This window comes from Crotalus tigris, unplaced genomic scaffold, assembly GCF_016545835.1.
Source record: "Crotalus tigris isolate CLP2741 ecotype Arizona unplaced genomic scaffold, ASM1654583v1 scf7180000017674.1595824, whole genome shotgun sequence".
Classification (NCBI taxonomy): domain Eukaryota; kingdom Metazoa; phylum Chordata; class Lepidosauria; order Squamata; family Viperidae; genus Crotalus; species Crotalus tigris.
In genome coordinates this window covers 446,132-467,733 of record NW_024096559.1, presented here as the reverse complement: position 1 = coordinate 467,733, position 21,602 = coordinate 446,132, and the positions used below count along the sequence as shown (strand labels likewise).

At 41.6% G+C, this 21,602-nt stretch overlaps 1 protein-coding gene across 2 annotated transcripts in view; it reads right to left on the bottom strand.

Moving 5' to 3' along the window:
• The window catches only part of ACVRL1 (activin A receptor like type 1), a 51,338-nt gene that overhangs the window by 5,021 nt on the left and 24,715 nt on the right, over nt 1-21,602 (bottom strand). The window contains exons 6-9 of one of the 2 annotated variants that reach the window (XM_039337315.1): nt 19,009-19,155; nt 18,463-18,738; nt 16,593-16,790; nt 6,722-6,852 (exon numbers count right to left, since the gene is read on the bottom strand). In XM_039337315.1, coding sequence (XP_039193249.1) covers nt 6,722-6,852; nt 16,593-16,790; nt 18,463-18,738; nt 19,009-19,155 — 752 coding nt within the window. The remainder of the gene's footprint in view (nt 1-6,721; nt 6,853-16,592; nt 16,791-18,462; nt 18,739-19,008; nt 19,156-21,602) is intronic. The other variant, XM_039337316.1, reaches the window with a different exon arrangement.

The window sequence follows — 21,602 nt, the reverse complement described above, 5'->3', positions numbered from 1 at the left end:
TTTGTTTGGTAGGAATACATGTAGTTCTCAACAAGAGTTCAAATTTACAAGTAACTGAAAAAAGTAACTTATGACCCTTTTTCACACTTACGATCATTGCAGCATCCCCGTGGTCATGTGATCAAAATTCAGATGCTAGGCAACTGATATATATTTATGATGGCCGCAGTGTCCTGGGGTCATGTGATCAGCTTGTGCGACCTTCTGACAAGCAAAGTCAGTGGGGAAGCCAGAATCACTTAACAACCAGGTTACTAACTTAAGAACTGCAGTGATTCACTTAACAACTATGGCAAGAAAGGTTATAAAGTGGGGCAAAATACACTTAACAACTGTCTTTCTTGGCAACAGAAATTTTGGGCTCCATTGTGGTTGTAAGTTGAGGATTACCTGTACCTTAGATCTTTTGATTGTCATAAGTGGCTCAGTCTTTGATTAAGGTTGCATTATATCTGCATCTCATGTCCAATAAGGACAGGTCTACTAGGGTGATCTGCCCCCCAAAACTACTCAGTTTTAGTTGGAAGGTCTGTTGTAGCACCAGTGATTTTGTTGGTATTCTGGTTGAAATGTAGAAGAAAGAATTTTAGTACTGGAGTTCACAAAATTATTCCTAGGTGTCCTATCTGATCAGTACATATCAACTGCAGCAGTCAAAGAATGGGATAGACATATGTTAAAGAATTGGGGGAGGAGAGAGACTGAAGTTTGGTAAGATATAATATAAATGATTTTATTGTCATGGTTTATCTCTGCAGCAAAACAGCAGTTGAGCCAATTGATGTGCCATCATCAACACAGAATCAAATATTAAAATCTCTCTACTACTCTGATAGGGTCAAACTTGGTCGATTTCCATTTGTGATACGTGATAATGTAGAAAAGATCTTAGGGCTATACAATTCCTTTTATTTATTTTTTCCTCAATATGGCTTGCAGCTTATCTGAGAGTCAGTTTGGTCTACTGCAGGGGTAGGCAACCTTGGTGCTTTTATGACTTGTGGACTTCAACTCCCAGAATTCCTGAGCCAGCATGGCTCAACTTGGAAACCTCGCCCTTTCCCCTCAGCATGGCTGGCTCAGGAATTCTGGGAGTTGAAGTCCACGAGTCATAAAAGAGCCAAGATTGCCTACCCCTGGTCTAGTGGTTAAGATACCAAGCTACAAACCAGGAGCCTGGGATTTCTAGTCCCTCCTTAGACATGAAAGTCAACTGAGTGACCTTGGGCCAGTCATGCTCTCTCAGCCCAACCCACCTCACAGGTTTCTGTTGTGAGGAAAATAGGAGTATTATGTATGTTTGCCACCTTTTAAAGTTAATAAAGGTGAGATATAAATAAATACATGAGCTTCTAAGCAGGAGTTTATTAAATATGTTTGTTTGGTGGGAAAGGTGCCTTCAAGTCAATGTTAGTTTCTGTTGACTGGACAAGTCCCTGCAATTTTTTTTCTTCTGGGCAAGATTTTTCAAAAGTGGTTTGTCTTTGCCTTCTACCTAAAGCTGAGACAGAATGACTGGCACTAAGTTATCCAGTTGGCTTCATTCAACTATGTAGCTGCTATATCTGCAACTAGCAAACAAATCTCCCCAAAGGAGGGGGAAAAAAGCTGAGGAAATGAACTTCTGAGGATTTAGAAATGCATTTGAGAAGCTACAGGAGACAGAATGTAGAGATAACCCTCCCTTTATCTGACGGAGCAGGGATTTCTGGAGATGTCTGTTGGAAACAGGAAGCTCTGTACACTTTGAAATGAAAGTCGGAGTAGAATCTACTAGGCATGGTGTTTTCCAGACTCTCCATAAGCTGCCATTCACAGATTGTGTTCTGAGTGCAGATCACCTCAGGGGGGCAGTAACAGATTCAATCCCTCATCCCTCATTATGCAGGTACCAAGACAAGGATTGCAGAAAAGTGGAAGAAAGGCTTGTGTGTCAATCACACAGTTCTGGGAAAGGGAGGGAGGGAGGTGTCCTAGCAACAGCTATGGCCCCTGAGGGGAGAAGCATTGAGGATATCAGAAAGGCATCAAGAGTGAAATATCTTACTTACAGAATAGAAGGCAACTCTGAATTTTAAGATGACTACTTATGAAAGAGTAGACAAAGAGAAAAAAAAAATCTTCTGCAAGGCCCACCCTCTCAAATAAATATGTGGGCAAACAAATCTAATAAATAAAATATAAATAAATAAATAAATTAACCAGTGGAACAACCTGCCTCCAGAAGTTGTGAATGCTCCAACACTGGAAGTTTTTAAGAAGAGACTGGACAGCCATTTGTCTAAAATGGTATAGGGTTTCCTGCCTGAGCAGGAGGTTGGACTAGATCAGGGTTTTTCAACCTTTTCACCCATTGTACCACTTTTAGGATACGGCAATATCTGAGTACCACCAGTCGCCAAGTAAGGTGTCTAAAACTTGACCAAAAAAAAAAGGAAAAAAGTGATGAAGTACAGGTAGTCCTTGACTTACAACAGTTCACTTAGTGACTGTTCGAAGTTACAATGGCACTGAAAAAAGTGCCCCCCCCAAGCCACAGCCGAGCAAGACACCTGCCTGCCCACCTGGTGGCGCTCTTCCTCCTGTCCGAAGTTTCCACTGTTGTGAGCATTTATGTTGAGGATTGGCAACGGGGGTGGGGTGGGATGTGTGTGGTTTTTATTCCCCCCATCTGATGCAGCAGATTTTGGTCACTTCACATGACCCTGGGACACTGTGACCGTCATAAATATGAATCAGTTGCCACGCATCTGAATGTAAATCACAAGACCCTGGAGATAAGGCAACATTCCAGCTGATTGGTGCTTCTTCAGGGCTCAGCAGAAGTGCCAGAATCAGCTCTGAGCTCCAGCTGGAAAGCGGCACTGATCCTGGCGCTTCTGCTGAGCCCTGACAACCCTGCAGCTCCAGCCATCTCTCGCTCAAGCTTGTGCGGTGCTGCCACTAGTTCAGCTCATTCCCCTCCCCTGCTACCACTTTTCTAGGATGGTCGCGTACCACCTGCCAGGTGCCAATGTACCACAGGTGTTACCCATACCACTGGTTGAAAAGCCCTGGATTAGATGACCTCCAAGGTCCCTTCCAATTTTATAATAATAATAATAATTATATGCTTCTGTCCAGGAAGGACAGGGACAAAAAAAAAATAACAGAAATAGAATGAATTAGAATGAAATGCCTATAAAATAAGATACCCATTTATAAAATAAATTAAGGCCCATCTGCATATGGCCAATTATACCAAAATCAACCTCATGTACACAAAAACAAGTACATATACAGGTAATTCTCAACTTACAACTGCAGTTGAGCCCAAAATTTCTGTTGCTAAGTGAGACAGTTAAATGAGTTTTGCCCCATTTTATGACTTTGCTTGCCACAGTGGTTAAGGGAATCACTGCAGTTGTTAAGTTAGTAATGCCGTTGTTAAATGAATCTGGCTGCCCCATTGACTTTTCTTGTCAGAAGGTCGCAAAAGGTGATCACATGACCCTGGGACACTGCAACCGTCATGAATATGAACCAGTTGTCAAGTGCCCGAATTTTGATCACGTGACCATACGGATGCTGCAATGGTCGTTAAGTGCGAAAAACAATCATAAGTCAGTTTTTTTCAGTGCTGTTGTAACTTTGAATGGTCATTAGATAGTCACTGTATATGCTTGTGCACAGACACATCCTTTAATTAATTAAATTTAATTAAACCCGCACATTTTTTTAAAAAAAAAAAAGAATGGGGAGAGGCAAGTAAAAATGGTAGCTGAGCTGGGAAAGAAACAAAGAGGAAGACAGGAACAAAACAGAGAGATGAACAAGCACAGGAGACAGATGGACAGGGAAGGAAAAAAACTGTTCTACTTGGGCATTAAAAAGGGTTAAAACTTAGCAGATGAGTGCCGGCTCCCAAAGGATGGGTAATCTGCAAAGGAATCCAGGTTTTTCAACAGTGAACTTGCAGCCGCCTGCACTCCCTGTGTTTAGCAATCAATGGCATGCCTTTAACTGCTTGCACCGTCATAGTTTGGATGAGATGAAGCTTCTGAGTGGTCTTCCAAGGCAGCCTTTGGAAAGCATTCTTGCCATAATGTAGGCAAGATAAATGCATTGGTGCATCTCGTGAAGGGTACTCCATCACTAGAAATATTTAATCTTTGGCAAAGGACAATGTGAGCGACTTCATCCCTATTTGTTGTAACTTTAGAGTAACATCAGCGAAAATGGTTGGGTCTATTTGCATTTGTTTTTCTTTCTTCCTGGGTGTACAGCGAAGTTACGCTATTGCTTCATTAGGCACGCAAATAAATGTCAGCTCTAAAAGTGTCATCTCAGCATATCGCTTGTGTGACGACATTACGAAATTTCCCATGTTATAGGAAAAAGTTACATAATCAGGAGGACGTGGTACAGTTTTGGCTAACATTTGCTAACATGTGACTTTACTATTGAGGATAAGTTATTTGTGTTTCAAGGTAGCTGGCAATGATGGTCTGGGAAGAGTTTCTTAATTACGGAACACTCCACTCCAATTTGTGTTCCACTGTCTCCTTTTCAGATAAAGTACTGGTTGTCCTCGACTTACAACAGTTCATTTAGTGATCATTCGAGATTACAATGACATTGACTTATGACCGTTTTTCACCCTTTGTAGGATCTCCATGATCAAAATTTGGATGCCTGGCAACTGACTCATATTTATGTCGGTTGCAGGGTCCCGGGGTCATGTGATCACTTTTTGCGACCTTCTGACACGCAAAGCCAATGGGGAGACCAGATTCATTTAACAACTGTGTTACTAAATTAATTGCTGCAGTGATTCACTTAATAACTGTGGCAAAAAGGGTCATAAAATGGGGCAAAATTCACTTAACCAACTCATTTAGCAATAGAAATTTATTGTAATTGTAGTTGTAAGCTGAGGACTACCTGTATAAAAAAAACCCACTATCGACTCCCCTTCCCCTAATGCAGGTGTAGGCAACCGTGGCTCTTTTATGATTCGTGGACTTCAACTCCCAGAATTCCTGAGCCAGCCATGCTGAGGGGAAAGGGAGAGGTTTCCATGCTGAGCCATGCTAGCTCAGGAATTCTGGGAGTTGAAGTCCACGAGTCATAAAAAGAGCCAAGGTTGCCTACCCCTGCCCTAGTGTCTCAGCAGTCAACGGTATGCCACAGAAATGCTTGTCCCATGGAAATCCACCTCAGTCAAGAGGTTCATCTGGTGATCTTGAGCTATTTGCTATCTGACCACTTAATTCAGTTTAAGGACAAAATGAGATATTTACCATTTAGTGGTTTCTGGAACGAAAAAAAAATGTCATAGGAATATGAGGATGAGAAATAGAAGCTTTTTTACGCAGTAAAATAGTGGACAGGACTCTTCAAGGAATGAAATGGTGCTCAGATTCAATGATGCTGGCTCTTCATGTATCCCTGGCTTAATTAAGATAGTGGCCCTGTTCAAATTCAATTGCTAATTGGGGCACACCCTTGTTTACATGAAGGAAACCTCAGTTTGGTGGCCTGTAATACAACAAACAACCCCTTATCATTGTTTGCATGCATGGTTTATTCTAAGGAGGGTGAATAGCTTTGTGCTGGCATTTTATCTCCTGACCACCCAAGGCCCTGGTCACCCTCCCCTCTAGCTTCTGGGATTCCAACAGCCGCTGCCCACATTTCTTCCTGCTTGTCTTATCTTTGCATTCTTTTTTCTTTCTTTCTTTCCCTTAACCAGTGCCAAGATTCTCTCTCAGGGATCTGAAGTCATAATTTACAACACAATCTGTCCTATAAAAGTCAAGAATAGGTCCTGCAGCTGATTTGCCAGGTATCAAGTCAGAAAACAGAGAGCAAGTCATGGATTTTCTTCCCTATCCCTTGGCTTCATTCATTATTGGTTTTTGTAACAAAAAGAAAAAATTGAGAAAGACAGAAAATGTAGAAAAAAGATTTGATAGAGAACTGGAAAGGGCAAAACGCATATGGGCACAGTGTCTTCTGGTGCGCGTGCCCACAGAGAGGGCTCTGAGTGCCGCCTCTGGCACTCGTGCCATAGGCTCACCATCACTGTTATAGGGAAATGCTTACCCTGCAGCTGTAAAGCAGAGATTCTCAACCTTGCAGTTTTAAAATGTGTGGATTTCCAACTCCCAGAATACCTCAGTCAGCATGTTGGCTGAGGAATTCTGGGAGCTGAAGTCTACACATTTTAAAGTTGCTTAGGTTAAGGAACACTGCTTTGGAGGAAGTGCTAAAAATGACCATCAGAACAGCTCTCTCAGAGAAGAAGGCAAGTGAATTAACTGATGGGGTAAATCATCTCATCTTTCCAAGACAGCTAGAAGATACATGGCATCATTGGGATAGGGCAGGGGGAGGCAACCTTGGCTCTTCTATGACTTGTGGACTTCAACTCCCAGAATTTCTGAGCCACGAGTCATAAAAGAGCCAAGGTTGCCTACCCCTGGGATAGGGCATAGCTTCCCTTTTGAATGGAAGAGGCTTCTGTCTCCCCAAACTGTTCAATAGATCTAGCTGGGAAGCCTGATTCCTATGCTGGCATGGTACAAGATGCTTTCTTTGCTTCTGCCCCTAGTTTGGAAGTTGATGGCCACGCAGCAGTCCTAGCTCAACAAGCGTCCTTTTTGAAACAACAGGAACCCCCTCCTGTTAACAACACAAACTGCTAAAAGTTATCTTTTTAACAGATTGCATCACTCACTGGGTCAGAGAACATCCGATTGGGAATGGTGGGTGTCTGCTGGTCAATGCAAACCACTTTTTTCATGTCTTCAAAGCTGGGATCGACTGGAACCAAGTCAAAGAAAGGAGGTTTATAATCTTCAATAATCCCTGCAGGATAAAAAGACGGAGGGAACAGGAAGGAGAAGCCTTGAGACTGTAAACATGCAGAAATTATTCAATGTGAACATCATCTTCTGGTATCATCTGTTATGTCCAACCTTGGTCCTGGTGTTCGAACATAGTCAAATAAGGCCAAAGAAAAACTACACAGATTCAGGACTTGGCTGATAAAGGATCGGGCTCATACAAATAGAAAAAAATGAATTTTGAGTGGTTCTATTTCAATTCTGTGAGTATACAGGTATATATATGGAAAGAAGCTAAATCTGTCCATTATCTCAGACAAGGGGAATCATCAGGAACATATACTTGGAATTTGTTTAGATCCTACGCCAGCAGTTATGTTCTCCAAAGCCATATAAGCTAATGGCTTTTATTTTCCTCCGGAATCAAAAACAACTGAACTGAGTTTGAGGACGTTGTTGTATAAAAGACCCCTCTTGATGTGTATTTCTGTCATTTGGCAACCCAAACAATTCCAAGAGTTTGTTAAAGAAAAGACTTTAAAACATTTCCTCTGGAAAATCTCAGTGAAAAGATTCTAGTCTGACAATCCCAGGCATAAGTGCGCCTCCTTAGTGGACACATAACACATATTAGGGCAAAGTGCTCTAGTTCAGGGGTCCCCAACCCCCAGTCTGTGGACAAGCACCAGAAACTGGTCCATTTAAACAAGTGAAGCCGCATCCGTGGGATGCAGGCAATACGTAAACCCACGGCCCCTCCAGTCCGCAGAAAAGAAATTTAAAGAAATTTACAAAATTATCAAGTATTACATTTCAGACATTTTTTTTTTCCTGGCATAATGTACTTGTACGAAATTACAAAAACAGCATGAGAGAAGAGCTCTGAGAAAGCTGAGCGGAAAAATACAGGAAAGAAATCTTTTAAACAGCCTCCATTGAGAAATAGCAAGTGGTGAGACTGCTTTGTTAGTGACAACGCACATGCCCATGCACGCCTCATGAGCAAATGCTCACATGTCTCCCCTTAAAGGCAATAAAGCAGTTTCCACTAGCTTAGCAAGGTAGGTAAATTGCAGGAAGATGGGGGGGGGGGAAAGGGGTAATGTTGAAGGAAGGTTTGACAGAGGCTGTTGTTTTCTTATAGGGAGAATGGTAAAATGAGGCTAAATTGGTCTAAATCAGTGTTTTTCAGTTTTGGCAACTGAATTAGTGTATGTAATGGTCTGGCTCTTTCAGAATGGAAGATAAAAAACAATAATTCTTCATGTGAATCCTGTTTCTTATCCATAGAATACAGGTAGTCCTTGACTTACAACCCCAATTGAGCCTAAAATTTCTGTTGCTAAGGGAGACATTTGTTAAGTGAATTTTGCCCCCTTTCTTGCCACAAATGTTAAGTGAATCACTGCAGTTGTTAAGTCAGTAACATGGTTGTTAAATGAATCTGTCTTTCCCACTGACTTTGCTTGTCAGAAGGTTGCAAATATGATCACAAGAGCCCAGGACACTGCAACCGTCATAAATATGAATTGGTTGCAAAGCGTCCAAATTTTGATCACATGATCATAGGGAGGCAACAAGTGTGAAAAATGGTCATAAGCAATGGTGGGATTCAAATATGTGAACAACCGGTTCTCTGTGTGGATGTTGCTTCCGGAAGTCCATTCTGGGCCTGGTCAACAAAAAATTAGCTTCCGGTTCTGCCAAAGTGGTGCGAACTGGCTGAATCCCACCACTTTTTTCAGTGCTGTTGTAACTTTGAATGGTCATTAAATGAACTATTATGAATCAAAATGTATCTGTATACATTTTGGGATCTACTTGCCAGTCAAGAGTCTTATAGACCTCATGCTAGAATCAGTATTTCTTACTGTGAAAGCTACTTTAAATTTGGTACACATAAACATTGTGGTTACTAATGACTCAGGTATCTTGTTCTTGTTTCTATGCAAACAAACACAGACAGACAAGTACTGCTGTAATCTCTCACACTGACAATTTGCAATTGTATTCTTTTCTAAATTACATTTATACTCATACGCAAGAAAGTGTTCATGATATTAAACCAAGGTAGTTCAATTTTTGATTTAGGATCAAAGTTATATAGTTTCTGCTGTTGCCACGCATTTTAGCAAATGGTTTAGTGAGAATCCAGAAAGAATATCTTTATAAATTATGGGGCATCTGTTGAACTAAAGTATAGTATAACCCCTTAAAGATATTAGAGATCAATGGTTACAAAATCCTGACATCTTTAGTGCTAGAAGGAACTACCAATGCATTAACTGGAAAAAAATCATCAATTTTTGTTAACTTCCCATCAAAATATTGCACAGAGACTTGATGGCACAGTGGTTAGAATGCAGCACTGCAGGCTAACTCACTGCTCACTCCAGGAGTTCAATTCCGACTGTCTCAAGGTTGACTCAGCCTTCCATCCTTCCAAGGTCAGTAAAATGAGGAGCCAGATTGTTAGGGGCCATAGGCTGACTCTGTAAACTGCTTAGAGAGGGCTATAAAGCACTGTGAAGCAGTATGTAAGTCTAAGTGCCTTGCTATTGCTGTACACTGTCCTCTTTAGCATATCTTTCAAATCCTAGGATGTAAACAGATAACAATAAAAATAAATCCAAGGTTGAAACAACTACAAGTGGATAAAAAAGCTACACTCAAAAGACCTTGCATATAAAAGAGATTCCTGCAAGACAAAAAGTGTGGGAACCAAGTGTGAATCTTGAGGGAAGGTGACATAAAAAGGCCCTCTCTCCAAAGTGCTGAGACATACTTTAGCTCAGCGAGTGGGTGCACCTTTTAAGGGGCTTCCTCTGGCTAACCTAATTAGTGTTGCACTCATCAGGGACTCAAGTCTGCAGTTTTATAATTAGAGTGTGAAACGTGTACAGTAGAAGAAAACCCTAGATCAGGGGTAGGCAACCTTGGCTCTTTTATGACTCGTGGACTTCAACTCCCAGAATTCCTGAGCCAGCCATGCTGAGGGGAAAGGGAGAGGTTTCCAAGCTGAGCTATGCTGGCTCAGGAATTCTGGGAGTTGAAGTCCACGAGTCATAAAAGAGCCAAGGTTGCCTACCCCTGCCCTAGATGATAACTGAAACAAGGCCTGCACCAGAAAGAATATTTCTCTCCACAATTGATATGTTCTTCAGTTCTTCAGAAAGGCCCTGAGCCTCGGAATGCCAAACACAATCTACTAATCTCTGAAACGTGAAGATCCATGAACCAGCCCCAGGTCCATGCTGACCTAGTGAAAAGTACTACACGCAGACTGTAAAACACATGCAAACATGGTGTGAATGGATTCAGTATTTAACTTACTTTGTGTACTCTTAATAGATTTTTAATACAATAATTGAACACTGCGCTGAAGTTGGATGTGAACTTTCATATTAATGGACTTTTAAATCTCTGGCGTTTCAGCTGGAATGGTTGTTGAACTCAGCATTACCGGCCAAATGACTTGAAAAGCTGTACTAGGTACATTGGACTCTTTCAATGCTCAGAATGGTTCCTACCAGTTCTCAGCACTAATGCGTTTGGTGCCACCTGCTGGCCAAAGAGCTCTATTTACTAGGTCAGCAATGGCGAACCTTTTGGAGACCGAGTTCCCAAACTGCAACCCAAAACCTACTTATGCATCATCGGGTGCTGGGTGGGTGTGGCCCGTTGGGTGGATGTGGCCCATTGGGTGGGCGTGGCTACGGTGGTAACAGCAGACTGGGTGGGATTAAAAAGTTCAATCAATCAGTTCCAACTTTGCAAGATCTTTTTTTTTTCCTGCGAGAAGTTGAAATTGACTGATTGATTGAACCATTTTTTTTGTACATGGCGGCAGAGGCCTAAAGAGAAAAGGTTTTATAAAACCCAGCGGAAGGCCTAGGACTGAGGCGATGGCGGGCGTGCCCACAGAGAGGGCTCTGAGTGCCGCCTCTGGCACCCGTGCCATAGGTTTGCCACCACTGTACTTTGTCCTGACCTAGGACCTCCATCAGTTACCTATAGCTTTGTTAAATATTTCTATATTAAACAGCTCGATGTAACTTGACCCTAATCCATCTGACAATATGATTTTGAATGACGGGGTCCTGGCTTCCAGTAAAGAACATCTCAGTACTTTGCTCTAGCTAGAAGATAGACATGGTACCATTTTTCCTCAGGGTGGTCTAACCATGCCAAGCAATACTAACACATTTTCATATGCAGCTGATACAGGATCTTCCAAAGACAGAGAAGGGCCATGTACCGTAGGGCACGTAAAAGGCATCCAGTTAAAGGTTCTTTATTGTGAATGTAATTGGCTTATTAACTGGTACTGTTTATGCTGAAAGGGAGACAGTTAATACATGCCTCAATTGGATTTTATTTTGGCTGTTTTTAATGTAATCGCTATTTTCTTTGAAGCCTCTTGTTCTATAGGCAAGGATCAGACATTATTTTCTTCGAAGCCTCTTGTTTCTGTAGTCAAGGATCAGACAAGTAATGAGATTTAGAACAAAGAAATTAACAAGCTCACAAATTTTAACAGTATAATCTCTGGTTATGGGGGAAAAAATACCAAATTGGAACAGAGCAGACATCAACATGGCTAGCTTTAGGCACTGAGCTGAGCCATTGTTTGCTTAATCAGCTTCCTGCATAAGACATCATTGGTCTGGGTTCACACTAAGCTATAAATTGTAAAGTACAGTGGCTGGGTTTAGGGAACATCCTAGGCTAAGCCAAAAAGAAGCCAAACAGCAAGAGACCATTCAGAAGCAAGGGTTTATATTGTGGTAACCTAGAGTTATACATTGAGAGCACCTTCCAATAAGCCTGGACAAAGTGGGCTATTGGTATTTCTCTGTTAAAACATCTGCTCATTTTTTTCCTTCTGCCTTGGGTAAGTAAAGTTATTTAGTCCTTAGAGTGCGTCTCTTGAAAAAAGGAAAGGGACATCTCCTTTGCAGAAAAGGAGACCCACTCTATGCATCTAATGCAGCTCATGAAAATCCATGCCATTTAATAATTTGGAAAGGCTCCTACCAAGCTCTGATCTTTCTTTCTTTCTTTCTTTCTTTCTTTCTTTCTTTCTTTCTTTCTTTCTTTCTTTCTTTCTTTCTTTCTTTCTTTTCCTTCCTTCCTTTCTTCCCTCCCTCCCTTTCCTCTTTTGCAAAGAGAAAATCCCACACTCAGTTTCCTGCATCACCAAGCATGGGTGGGAAAAACCAGAGGGGGTGCAAGTTTTAGTTGTCAGCTGCCCAGTCATTTGGGAGATGGGTGATTTGTAAATTAAAACAAACACGAAGCAAACAAACTGATTCTCCTTAGGAGCAAATATGGTCCCAGAAAAACTTAGTGGCAGCCTCCAAAGCTCATAATGTATGTTCCAGTAAAACTTTAATTTTAATATGAGAGGAAAGAAATATTGCTCAAGACTTGGTGAGTAAATACCATGTTATTCATAGAATTTTAATTTGATTTGATTTCCTTCGTTTGCTCTTAGATCCATTGTATCTTTCTCTGAATCTGTCTACTTTTTGGAGCATGGCCCTTATCCTCCCTCTCCTTCAGTCAAGAACTTTAGCCTTTGATTTGAAAATGAGTGCATAGCTTGATCTGGTGATTAAATCACTAAGCTAAAAATCAGAAGGTGGTGACCTCTAGTCCCTCCTTAAAACTGGCTGGGTGACTTTGGGCTAGTCATTCTCTCTCAGCCCAACTCATCTCACAGGTTGTTTTGGGGGGGGGGAATAGGAGGAGGAAGGAATATTAGGTATATTTGCAGCCTTGAACTATTTATGAAAGATAATAAAAGTGGGATAAAAGTCATTCATTCAATCAAATCAATCCAATCTCAAACATGAACCAGTAGTCAGTATCAGTACATAGCATCTTCCTAATTTCTGAGCATTCCTTGTAGGAGGTGCCTTGCTACCATATTGCCCCAAAATAAGACCAGGTCTTATATTAATTTTTGCTCTGAAAGACTCATTAGATCTGGCTAGGTTTTATTTTTGGGGAAATACGGGATTAATGCGTCCATCTGGCTGACAGTCATAACTGGAACTTATTTTGGGGGACAGGCTTATATTACGAGCATCTTGAAAAATCATGCTGGGGCTTATTTTCATGGAAACAGGGTATGTTAGAGCCTCTGCCTCCCCGACAGGAGAACTGCCTCCCCCCCCCCAAATATTTAGGAAGCTTTAAAGACATGATTGTTTCAACGTGCATTCGGGAACCGAGGAAAGAATGGGGAGCTTGTATGTGAACTTAAGTTGAATCTAGGTATATATTTTTTATGTTATAAGGCATCATGCTTTCTTATATTATTACAAGTTGTAAAGCACCCCTTCTGGAGACATTGTAATTTTGAACAGTTGTTAAATAACTGTTTTAAAGCAAGGACTACCTATAGTTTCAATCAATCAGAATAGAGTGGAAGGGACCTTTGATGTCTTCTAGTCCAACCCTATAATCAAGGAGATCATATACTCTTTCTGACAAGTGACTGTCCAGCCTCTTCTTAAAAACCTTCAGTGACAGAGCACCTACAGCTGCAGGAGGCAAGCAGTTCCACTGGTTAATTGTCCTCACTCTTAGGAAGTTTCTCCTTAGTTCTAACTCTAGCATTCTAACTCCAGTGCTGGACTGGCTCTTGATTCACATGTATATCCATGCTTAAGCTGCTCTTCAAATCAAGAGAGTAGGCTTTTACTCAGAATTGCTTATTCCTGCCCATAGTTTCAGCAAGGGGCCCCCATTTACAGGGTTGAACTAGGGCAGTGGTGGCGAACCTATGGCACGGGTGCCAGAGGTGGCACTCAGATCACTCTCTATGGGCACGCGCGCCATCGCCCCAGTCCTAGGCCTTCAGCTGGGTTTTATAAAACCTTTTCGCTTTAGCCTCCACCGCCGTATACAAAAAAAAAGGTTCAATCAATCAGTCAATTTCAACTTCTTGCGGGAAAAAAAAGATCTCGCAAAGTTGGAATTGATTGATTGAACTTTTTAGTCCCACCCAGTCTGCCGTTACCACTGCAGCCAAGCCCACCCAATGGGCCACACCTACCCAGCACTAGACAATGCATAAGTGGGTTTTGGGTTGCAGTTTGGGCACTCGGTCTCTAAAAGGTTCGCCATCACTGAACTAGGGCCTTTGCAACAACACAGAAGCTTTACTATTGAGCAATATAATTCTTCAAATCCCTATTCCATGGATCCAAGTCTATCAACTGAATACTTTTGATCCTTGGAAAATGTACAGGTTTATAGATAACACTGTCTTACTTTTTCACTCTAGGGCAGTTTCTGCACAAGCGCTAATTGCCAGGGGCCAGTAACTGGAAATCCAAAAATGCAGTGAGATTATTGTGTGCACAATATTGGAAGATTTGGCACTACCCAGGATAGAAGAATGGTTGGTAAAGATGATAGACTCTGCTGGGATGGCTAAATTGACTTCTTTGAGCAGAGGAAACAAAAAACAAGTTTACTGCTGACTGGAAACGCTTTGTGGATTTTTTACAGAAAACTAAAAAAAAAAATGAATTTATGATTTATGATTTTGAATCATGTGTTGTAACAGAGTAAGAGATAAATTTTTAGCTGTTCTTATAACTGCTGTAAAGATGATCAGGAGGACACTCCTTTGTACCTTTTTCGCTCTCTCTCTCTCTCTCTCTTGTTCTTCTAGCTTTTTCTTTAAGTTCTTTTTTCTTTTCTTTCTCAACTTTATATCAGTTTTGTATTGCTTTGATATTTAACACAGATATAAAACCATATAAAACACCCACCGAAAATCCATTGGATCTTTGCTTGGTTTTCAGCGGTCCCCACTGCAAGCTTGTATAGCCAGGTCTGCAGCAGGCGAGAACACTTCAGAGGTGGGATCCTTTCCCAGCCTCTTCCCTGATGGAATGTTAAAAGCACAAAGGGGGGGGGGGAAATCAACCGTGAAACTGTCACGGGAAGCCTCTGCATGTTTTGCCAATGGAAGAGCAGAGGCAGCTTCACTGCAGCGTTGGTCAGAGGATAGCCGAAGTTCCCTGAAGGTGGCTAGTTGCCAAACTAAGCTGTGATGCTGCTTGTTTCCTAATCAGAGTTGAACAAACAAAGTGCTGATTGAGTCTAATGGTCCTTTTAATCTGCAAGCTGGGCGCTGACACTAGATTACAGTGTTTATAATTTACAGCTAATCATTCATGTGGAAAAAGAAAAATGAAAACACTTCCAACTAGGCCAGTCAAAAACATCCCCATTAACAGGCCTGATTAGCAATTGTTTCTACACAGGGAGCCAAATGCAAGGGGGAGAGTGGCAGGCAGGGCCGGCTCCTTCCATTCTCTGACAGCAGCTGAGATTCCAGATCCTCAATAAAGCAGGGACTCAGCTGCAGTGCCAGAAGTTGGAGGTTTTCCTTCAAATTATAGAGGTGGACAACCTAAGACTCTAGTTCCAGGCAATCTCTCTCTCCATGTTGGCTGGGGCTGATGGAGGAACGGAGATGGCCCACTGCCATTTTGAAAGAACCAATGGCCCTCTGTGAACTCTGCCAGTTTTAATCTATTCAGCAAATTACAGTTGAGCAAATTATGCTCAACACAATGTATGAACTGTCCTAAAACTGTTTCTAGGCCACACAATTAGGATCTGTTTACTACAGGATCTCTGAGCAGGTAAGAGTTGGTAGAGAGCTATGAAAAGCTGGTTGTATTGTAAATTAATGAAGCTTAAAAACAGGTTCAGGTTGAATAAATTTAAGCTAGAATTGGATATTTTAAATATACTATGCTATCTGAGGGAAAAAGAGAGGGAATACTTGATGTTTGATTACCCCAGCACCACGGTGTGTCCTGAATACTTTTATTTTAAGAAATTAAAAAAACAATAAAATGTTTTTTTTTTAAAAAAGAAAAGCTGGTTGTTATTCCACTCATATATGTTCAGGTTCTAGCTTTGGTCACAGCACTGCAAAGACAACTTTACAAATGCAAGACTGTGTTGAAAGTTGAATCCAGCATGAAGTAACATACAGAGACGACCATCTGGTGAAATTTCAACCACTGCTGATCAGATGGCCCGCTGATACAGAAAATCGAGTAAACAGTTTCCTCCATTTATGGCAACACTTTGGCATGAAGGAGAGGAATAATTGAAATTCTAAATAGTTAAACACAATCTCCATATTAAGAGGGAATAGACCTCTGAACACAAGATAGACCTTTGAATCCTAATTGATGAGGAGCAGCAATGCCAGAGCGTTACTGACTCCAGGTCTGCTTTACAGACTGCTAAAATGGCTGGACTCAATGGTCATTTGGCCTGATCCAAGAAGGTAGCTAATGTATGGCTCCCTGACAAAATGGCTGACCTAGTAGGTGTGGCCAGTCACAAAACACTCACTGCAAGCAAGAGAAATTGCTCTCTTTGACCTCCCAGTATGCTTTCCATTTTACCCTTTTCTGAGCAGGTGGGCACATGCCAGAAACCACTAAATGTTGCAGATGCTATGTCAGATATTTAAAATAGTCCTGTGACTAATAGAAAAAACATCCAATTGTATCTGGATCAGAGAAGATTGATTTCTGCTAAGCTTCCATCCATTTTTGTAGAGCTCTCCTTTTGAACTTAGAATCTTATCCAACTTGCAACTTACCATGGTATAAACATCCTGTGGCAAGAATAAATGGATTGCACTTTGCCTGAGCCATGAGGCAAGGCCCTAGAATACCACATCTTAACTTATTTCCATTTGGCTTTCCTTACCGTTCACAATGGTTCTTCGGGCTATCTCCCACAGGACCAGACCATAAGCCCAGATGTCTGTCCGCTTGAAGGATTCAAAACAATCCATACGAATCTGTTCATCCAAAACTTCAGGTGCCATGTAGCGTTTGGTGCCCACTCGTGGGTTGTTCCCAATATCCAAGTAATCACTGCTCTGGGAATGCATAACTGCCAATCCTGAAAAAGAGTAGCAATTCCACCATTATAAGCAGGCAATCCTGCACCAGGAAGCTAAACATCCAAAAGGTCAGATTTGACTGGAAAAAAACGCATTACCCTGAGTTTAGGAGAATAACATAATTTTTGTGGCTTGTATACAGAGAAAGCACAAGAATGCACTTCAGTTTAGTGGGATGAAGGTATATGTATGTGCCTTTGTCTATGGCAGTGTTTCCCAAACTTGACAATTTTAAGGCATGTGGACTTCAACTCCCAGAATTCCACAGCCAGCTATGGCATACAAGTTCACATGTACCACAGCTCCGCCTATTCTTTTCCTTTATTTGTACTTGGCTTTCTATGAAGTAAGAATCTTGCTTCATTTTTGGAGCTGTGAAGTGCCTTTGGGGATGGTTTCACATGCATGCACATCTCTTGTGCAAATGGAGCTTCCTGTGCTCGTCCGCCACTTGTGTGGCCTGGTTGCCATCAGGCCATGGACTGATAGCGGTCCATGGGCTGGGGGTTGGGGACCCTTGATCTAAATGGTTCTTCACCTCTCCCTGGACTCTGTGCACTTCTCTGACAGAGGAACACCGCACAATTTGGGAAACCATGGTCTAAACAGAAAGTTTAACTTGCATCCCTGGGATCTGGTAAAAGCTGACATCTGAAGCCAGAAAATTCGGTCTTTCTAGTGTGTGAATGGCTGATGATCATGGGTTATTTGTCCTTTCCTCTAAAACATATGACTTGATTTGTTTATATGAGTTATCTGAATTTATTGCACTGTAAACAGATTTGGGAACAGATCTATTTGTTTACTCATACAAAAGAATAGTCACCACTGATGCAATCAGGTAATTATGTGCCTTTTTCAAAAAGAACTGTGGATGTCAGATATGATCTTGTGAAAAGGAGTGGTTATTTCAGAAATTATTCCATTCCATTCCATTACAACAGGCAGCCCTGCAACTCCATCTGATTCTCTCACCCCAAGGACTGTCTGCTGCTCCCGGTGATAGCAGAGGCTACCGGAAATGCTGATCAGTTGGAGCTGTGTGCACCAATCCTGAGCCCTCAGCAGAGCCCCGGCAACACCACAGTTCCAGCTGACTCTTCTCTAGGCCTCTGAGATGCTGCCTCTGCTTCAGCTCAATCCCCCCCCCCCACTACACTTGTCTAGGTCACGTACCAACTGCCAGGTGCCAAAGTACACCAGTGGTACGTGTACCATGGGTTGAAAAGCCCTGCTTTACACCACACAACCAATATAGTTAATCCAGATAAGGATTGCAGTAAACAGGAAATAGTTAAATTCTAAGCCCTCTGCTAGGATCCTAATCAGGAGTGTACCTCTCATCCCTACCTGTGTGACATTTTGTTCCTATATTTGTAGCAGAGGTGGGTCATTTAAGATACACCCAGGGTGGGACGTATAGTGTTAGGCCAGGCTCCCCCAACCTTCCAGATATAAAAATTTTAATTCCGGGATTCTCAGTAGGAATTCTATGAATTGAAGCCTACACATCTGGAGGGCAACCAGACTGCAGAAGGCTTAGAAGTTCTAAGGGCGAATAGAAGAACTTTCCTCAGATTACTTCCCCTAGAAAGTTTTTTTGCCCTTAAGAAAAAGTTACACATCAGCACCTCTGCTTTGCCAAAAACATTTGCTCTAAAATCCACTCACCTAAATCAGCAATGCAGCACTGCTTATTGTTCTTGACCAAGATATTCCGGCTTTTCAGATCCCGATGAGCAATGGCCGGCTTGCCCTGGGTGCCAAAGATCTCCACATGCAGATGAACGAGCCCACAGATGACTGAGGTGGCCAAACGCAAGCAGGTCTCCACGTCCAACACTGTGCATTGCAAGTAATCATAGAGGGAGCCATGCTCGTGATAGTGAGTGATTAGCCAGAGTTGAGTACTTGAATTCCGTGATGTCATGTCTGACGCAATGAATCCTGTGGGCAGGAAAGGAGGGTAAAGCTCAATGTACATTGCCGAAGTTCCAAAATTTCCAAAGAAGCTAACAAAGTACCTATAAATTATGTGTTGTGTGTATGTGCAAATGAGACAAAGACTTTTAATTCTCTGAGCTTCTTCAGCTCTTTAAATCCCTTGTGCAAATTTAGAAAGAATACATGGGTCTTAAAATGTACTGCCTCCGTTTGCTTGCCTAGGACTTCTTGGGACTGATAGAGTTGCTGAATTTCTGCATTGTTTCCACTCACCTAAGATGTTGTCATGCCTTAGCAGCACCGTGTTGTAAATCTCAGTCTCACGGAACCATGACTGCTCATCACGGGAAGAGAAAATCTTGACAGCCACATTCTCTCCATGCCAAGTACCACGCCACACTTCCCCATAGCGTCCTTTGCCTATTGTGAGGGAAAGGAACATAATTTTCAAACTTTTCACTTGCCTTCACTTCTTGCCTGAGTTGATTGATATTTCATATTCCTATTAGATGAAATGTTAGCATTTAAATGTCTAACATGCCTGACTTATTTTTTTTTTGCCAGAGCATCTGCAGGAATTGACAACAGTGAAAAAATCCCTCGATCAATTTGATCAGAATTAGTCATTGAGGAATAGTTGGCTCTCTTAGCCTATTTTTACAAAACTGCTATGGATAAATATGCAACCCATTCAGAATCTAAATATAATAACTTTTAAAGGCTTGAGAACAAAACCTTTGGAGGATGATCGCTAGCAGAACACAAAGTTTCTTTGTCAAATATAAGTTTCCAAAACATTTTGCTAGTGGCATACTGGGAATAAGAGATAAAAAAGAAAAAAAATAACAGATGACACACCTTTCCTTGCCTGATGTTTATCCATTAAGTTAAGAATTTTCTTCTCAGTTCCTCAGTTAAGGCAGATCAGCCCAAGTGCAGGCTTGATCTCCATTTTAGGTTGGCTTGCAGATAACAGAAACAAGCATGTTTAATGAAATGGCTCAGAACTGAGTGACACATGTTTGTGTGGAGCATCTGTTAATGGACCAGAGTACTTCAGGCAGTAGGAAGACTAGCCAGTGTTTGAATTTATCCATGTGCAAATAATCCTTGAACATAAAAGGAGACAGTCTATTTCTTTGTTCTTCTACAGAATCAGCTTTGCAAGTCTGTGTTCTCATGATGTGTTCTATATTCAGCAACTGAGCTAATAAATTTCTGCTTTATAGTGGGATAATCCTGTCTGGAAGAAAAATGATATTTCTGTTTACAGGGGAAATTGGACTGCTTCAAGGCTGTCTGTCTTCCCCCTCATGCTGTCTGTCTTCCCCCTCAGGGCAACCTACAACCAAGATTAGAAGCTTTGGCAAAAGCATCTGGTTATGAAATTAATATAGTGAGGTCACGCCACCTTCACGGCTCTAGGTGAGATTTGTGAGGAGGAATAATGCTTTGTAGCCAAGCAGATCCACCCCATTACAAATATATTACTATGGCTGATTACACCGCTAGCCAGATGCTTAGACTGGATTTGGCATTTTTATTTACCTATGAAGTTCTCCCAATGACCTGGGATAGGCAGATGCTGTTGTTTAATAACATTAAAGGTATTGTTGCATGATGTAAGCTGTTCCAGGTAAAGCAGCCTTTCGCAATTGACTGAAGGTGATTTTGTCAATGCCAATGGTGGTATTATTTTTGATCATCGCACAGTCAGCCAGATGTTCAGACTGGGTTTGGCATTTTTGTCTACCTATCGAGTCCTTACCAAGGACCTGGGATAGGTAGATGTGGATGTTTGATGGTGTTACAGATATTGTCAGAGGATCTTATTTTCTAGTCTAACCTTCCATTTTTGTGGTGCACTGTTTGTTTTTTTTCTTCTTTGTTGATTTTGCATCCCAGGTATTCAGTTATAACTCCAGCTGTGCTGTACATTAGTTGATTTGTTTCTTGCAGTGAGATGGTGCTTATACTTGATATTGCAGTATTTGCATCTTTTAATGCTTGTGCCAGCTGTTTCTTTGGAACAAGCGTCAATGCAGGCCTCTTATTTTGTTGTTTTTGTGCTGTTCTAGATGCTCAGATATTCTTTGTTTCAATGCTTTTATTTCTTTACTTAGAGCGCTTTGTTCTTCCTCTACTGCCAACTCCCCCTGGTTTGCCTCTACCTTCTGAGTTACTTCTGGCAGGGCTTTGGTTTCTTTGCCCTGGGTAAACCTTTGCAGTCTGTCTAGTTCTGTTTCTGTGAATGCCTTATTTCGTATTATAAATTGACATTGATCTGCTAGTCTCTGTTCTGTTATTTCTGATTCTGGATGTTGTTCTTTCCAGAACTGGTGCATTCTTCTTGTTGGACTTGATCTGTAATAACAGATCATTATTTCTTTGTTTTCAATCACTGTGTATTTGCGATGGGTAAACACTTTTTCTTCCAGTAGTTCTGCAGCTGCTGACCCTGGTTGCTCAGCCAACAGTCCTGAGTCCTGTAGCCCATTTTTCACCAGATATCCAGGAACTCCAACATCTACCACAGATCTTGTTAACTCGGGCAACATCTGAGCCGGTATGGCTTTCTGAAATTTACGTCTCACTGTATTTTTTATGGGAGAGACACTCTTTGTCTGACTCCTCTGATGAGACCTGTCCAGTATGGCATAGCCCTCATCTTCCTCAGAGCACACAAGCCCCACAACCACGTCAAGGTAGTGCCTCACTGGGAGATTGTGGTTGTTGTTGTTATTATTTATTATTTCTATTATTCAGAATTATACAACATGCACTAAAATGTGGATGGGAGGGTACTAACAATATTGAATTTTCATTTTTTGCAAATTGGGGGGTGGGGGTCTCTCAGAATTCAGTTG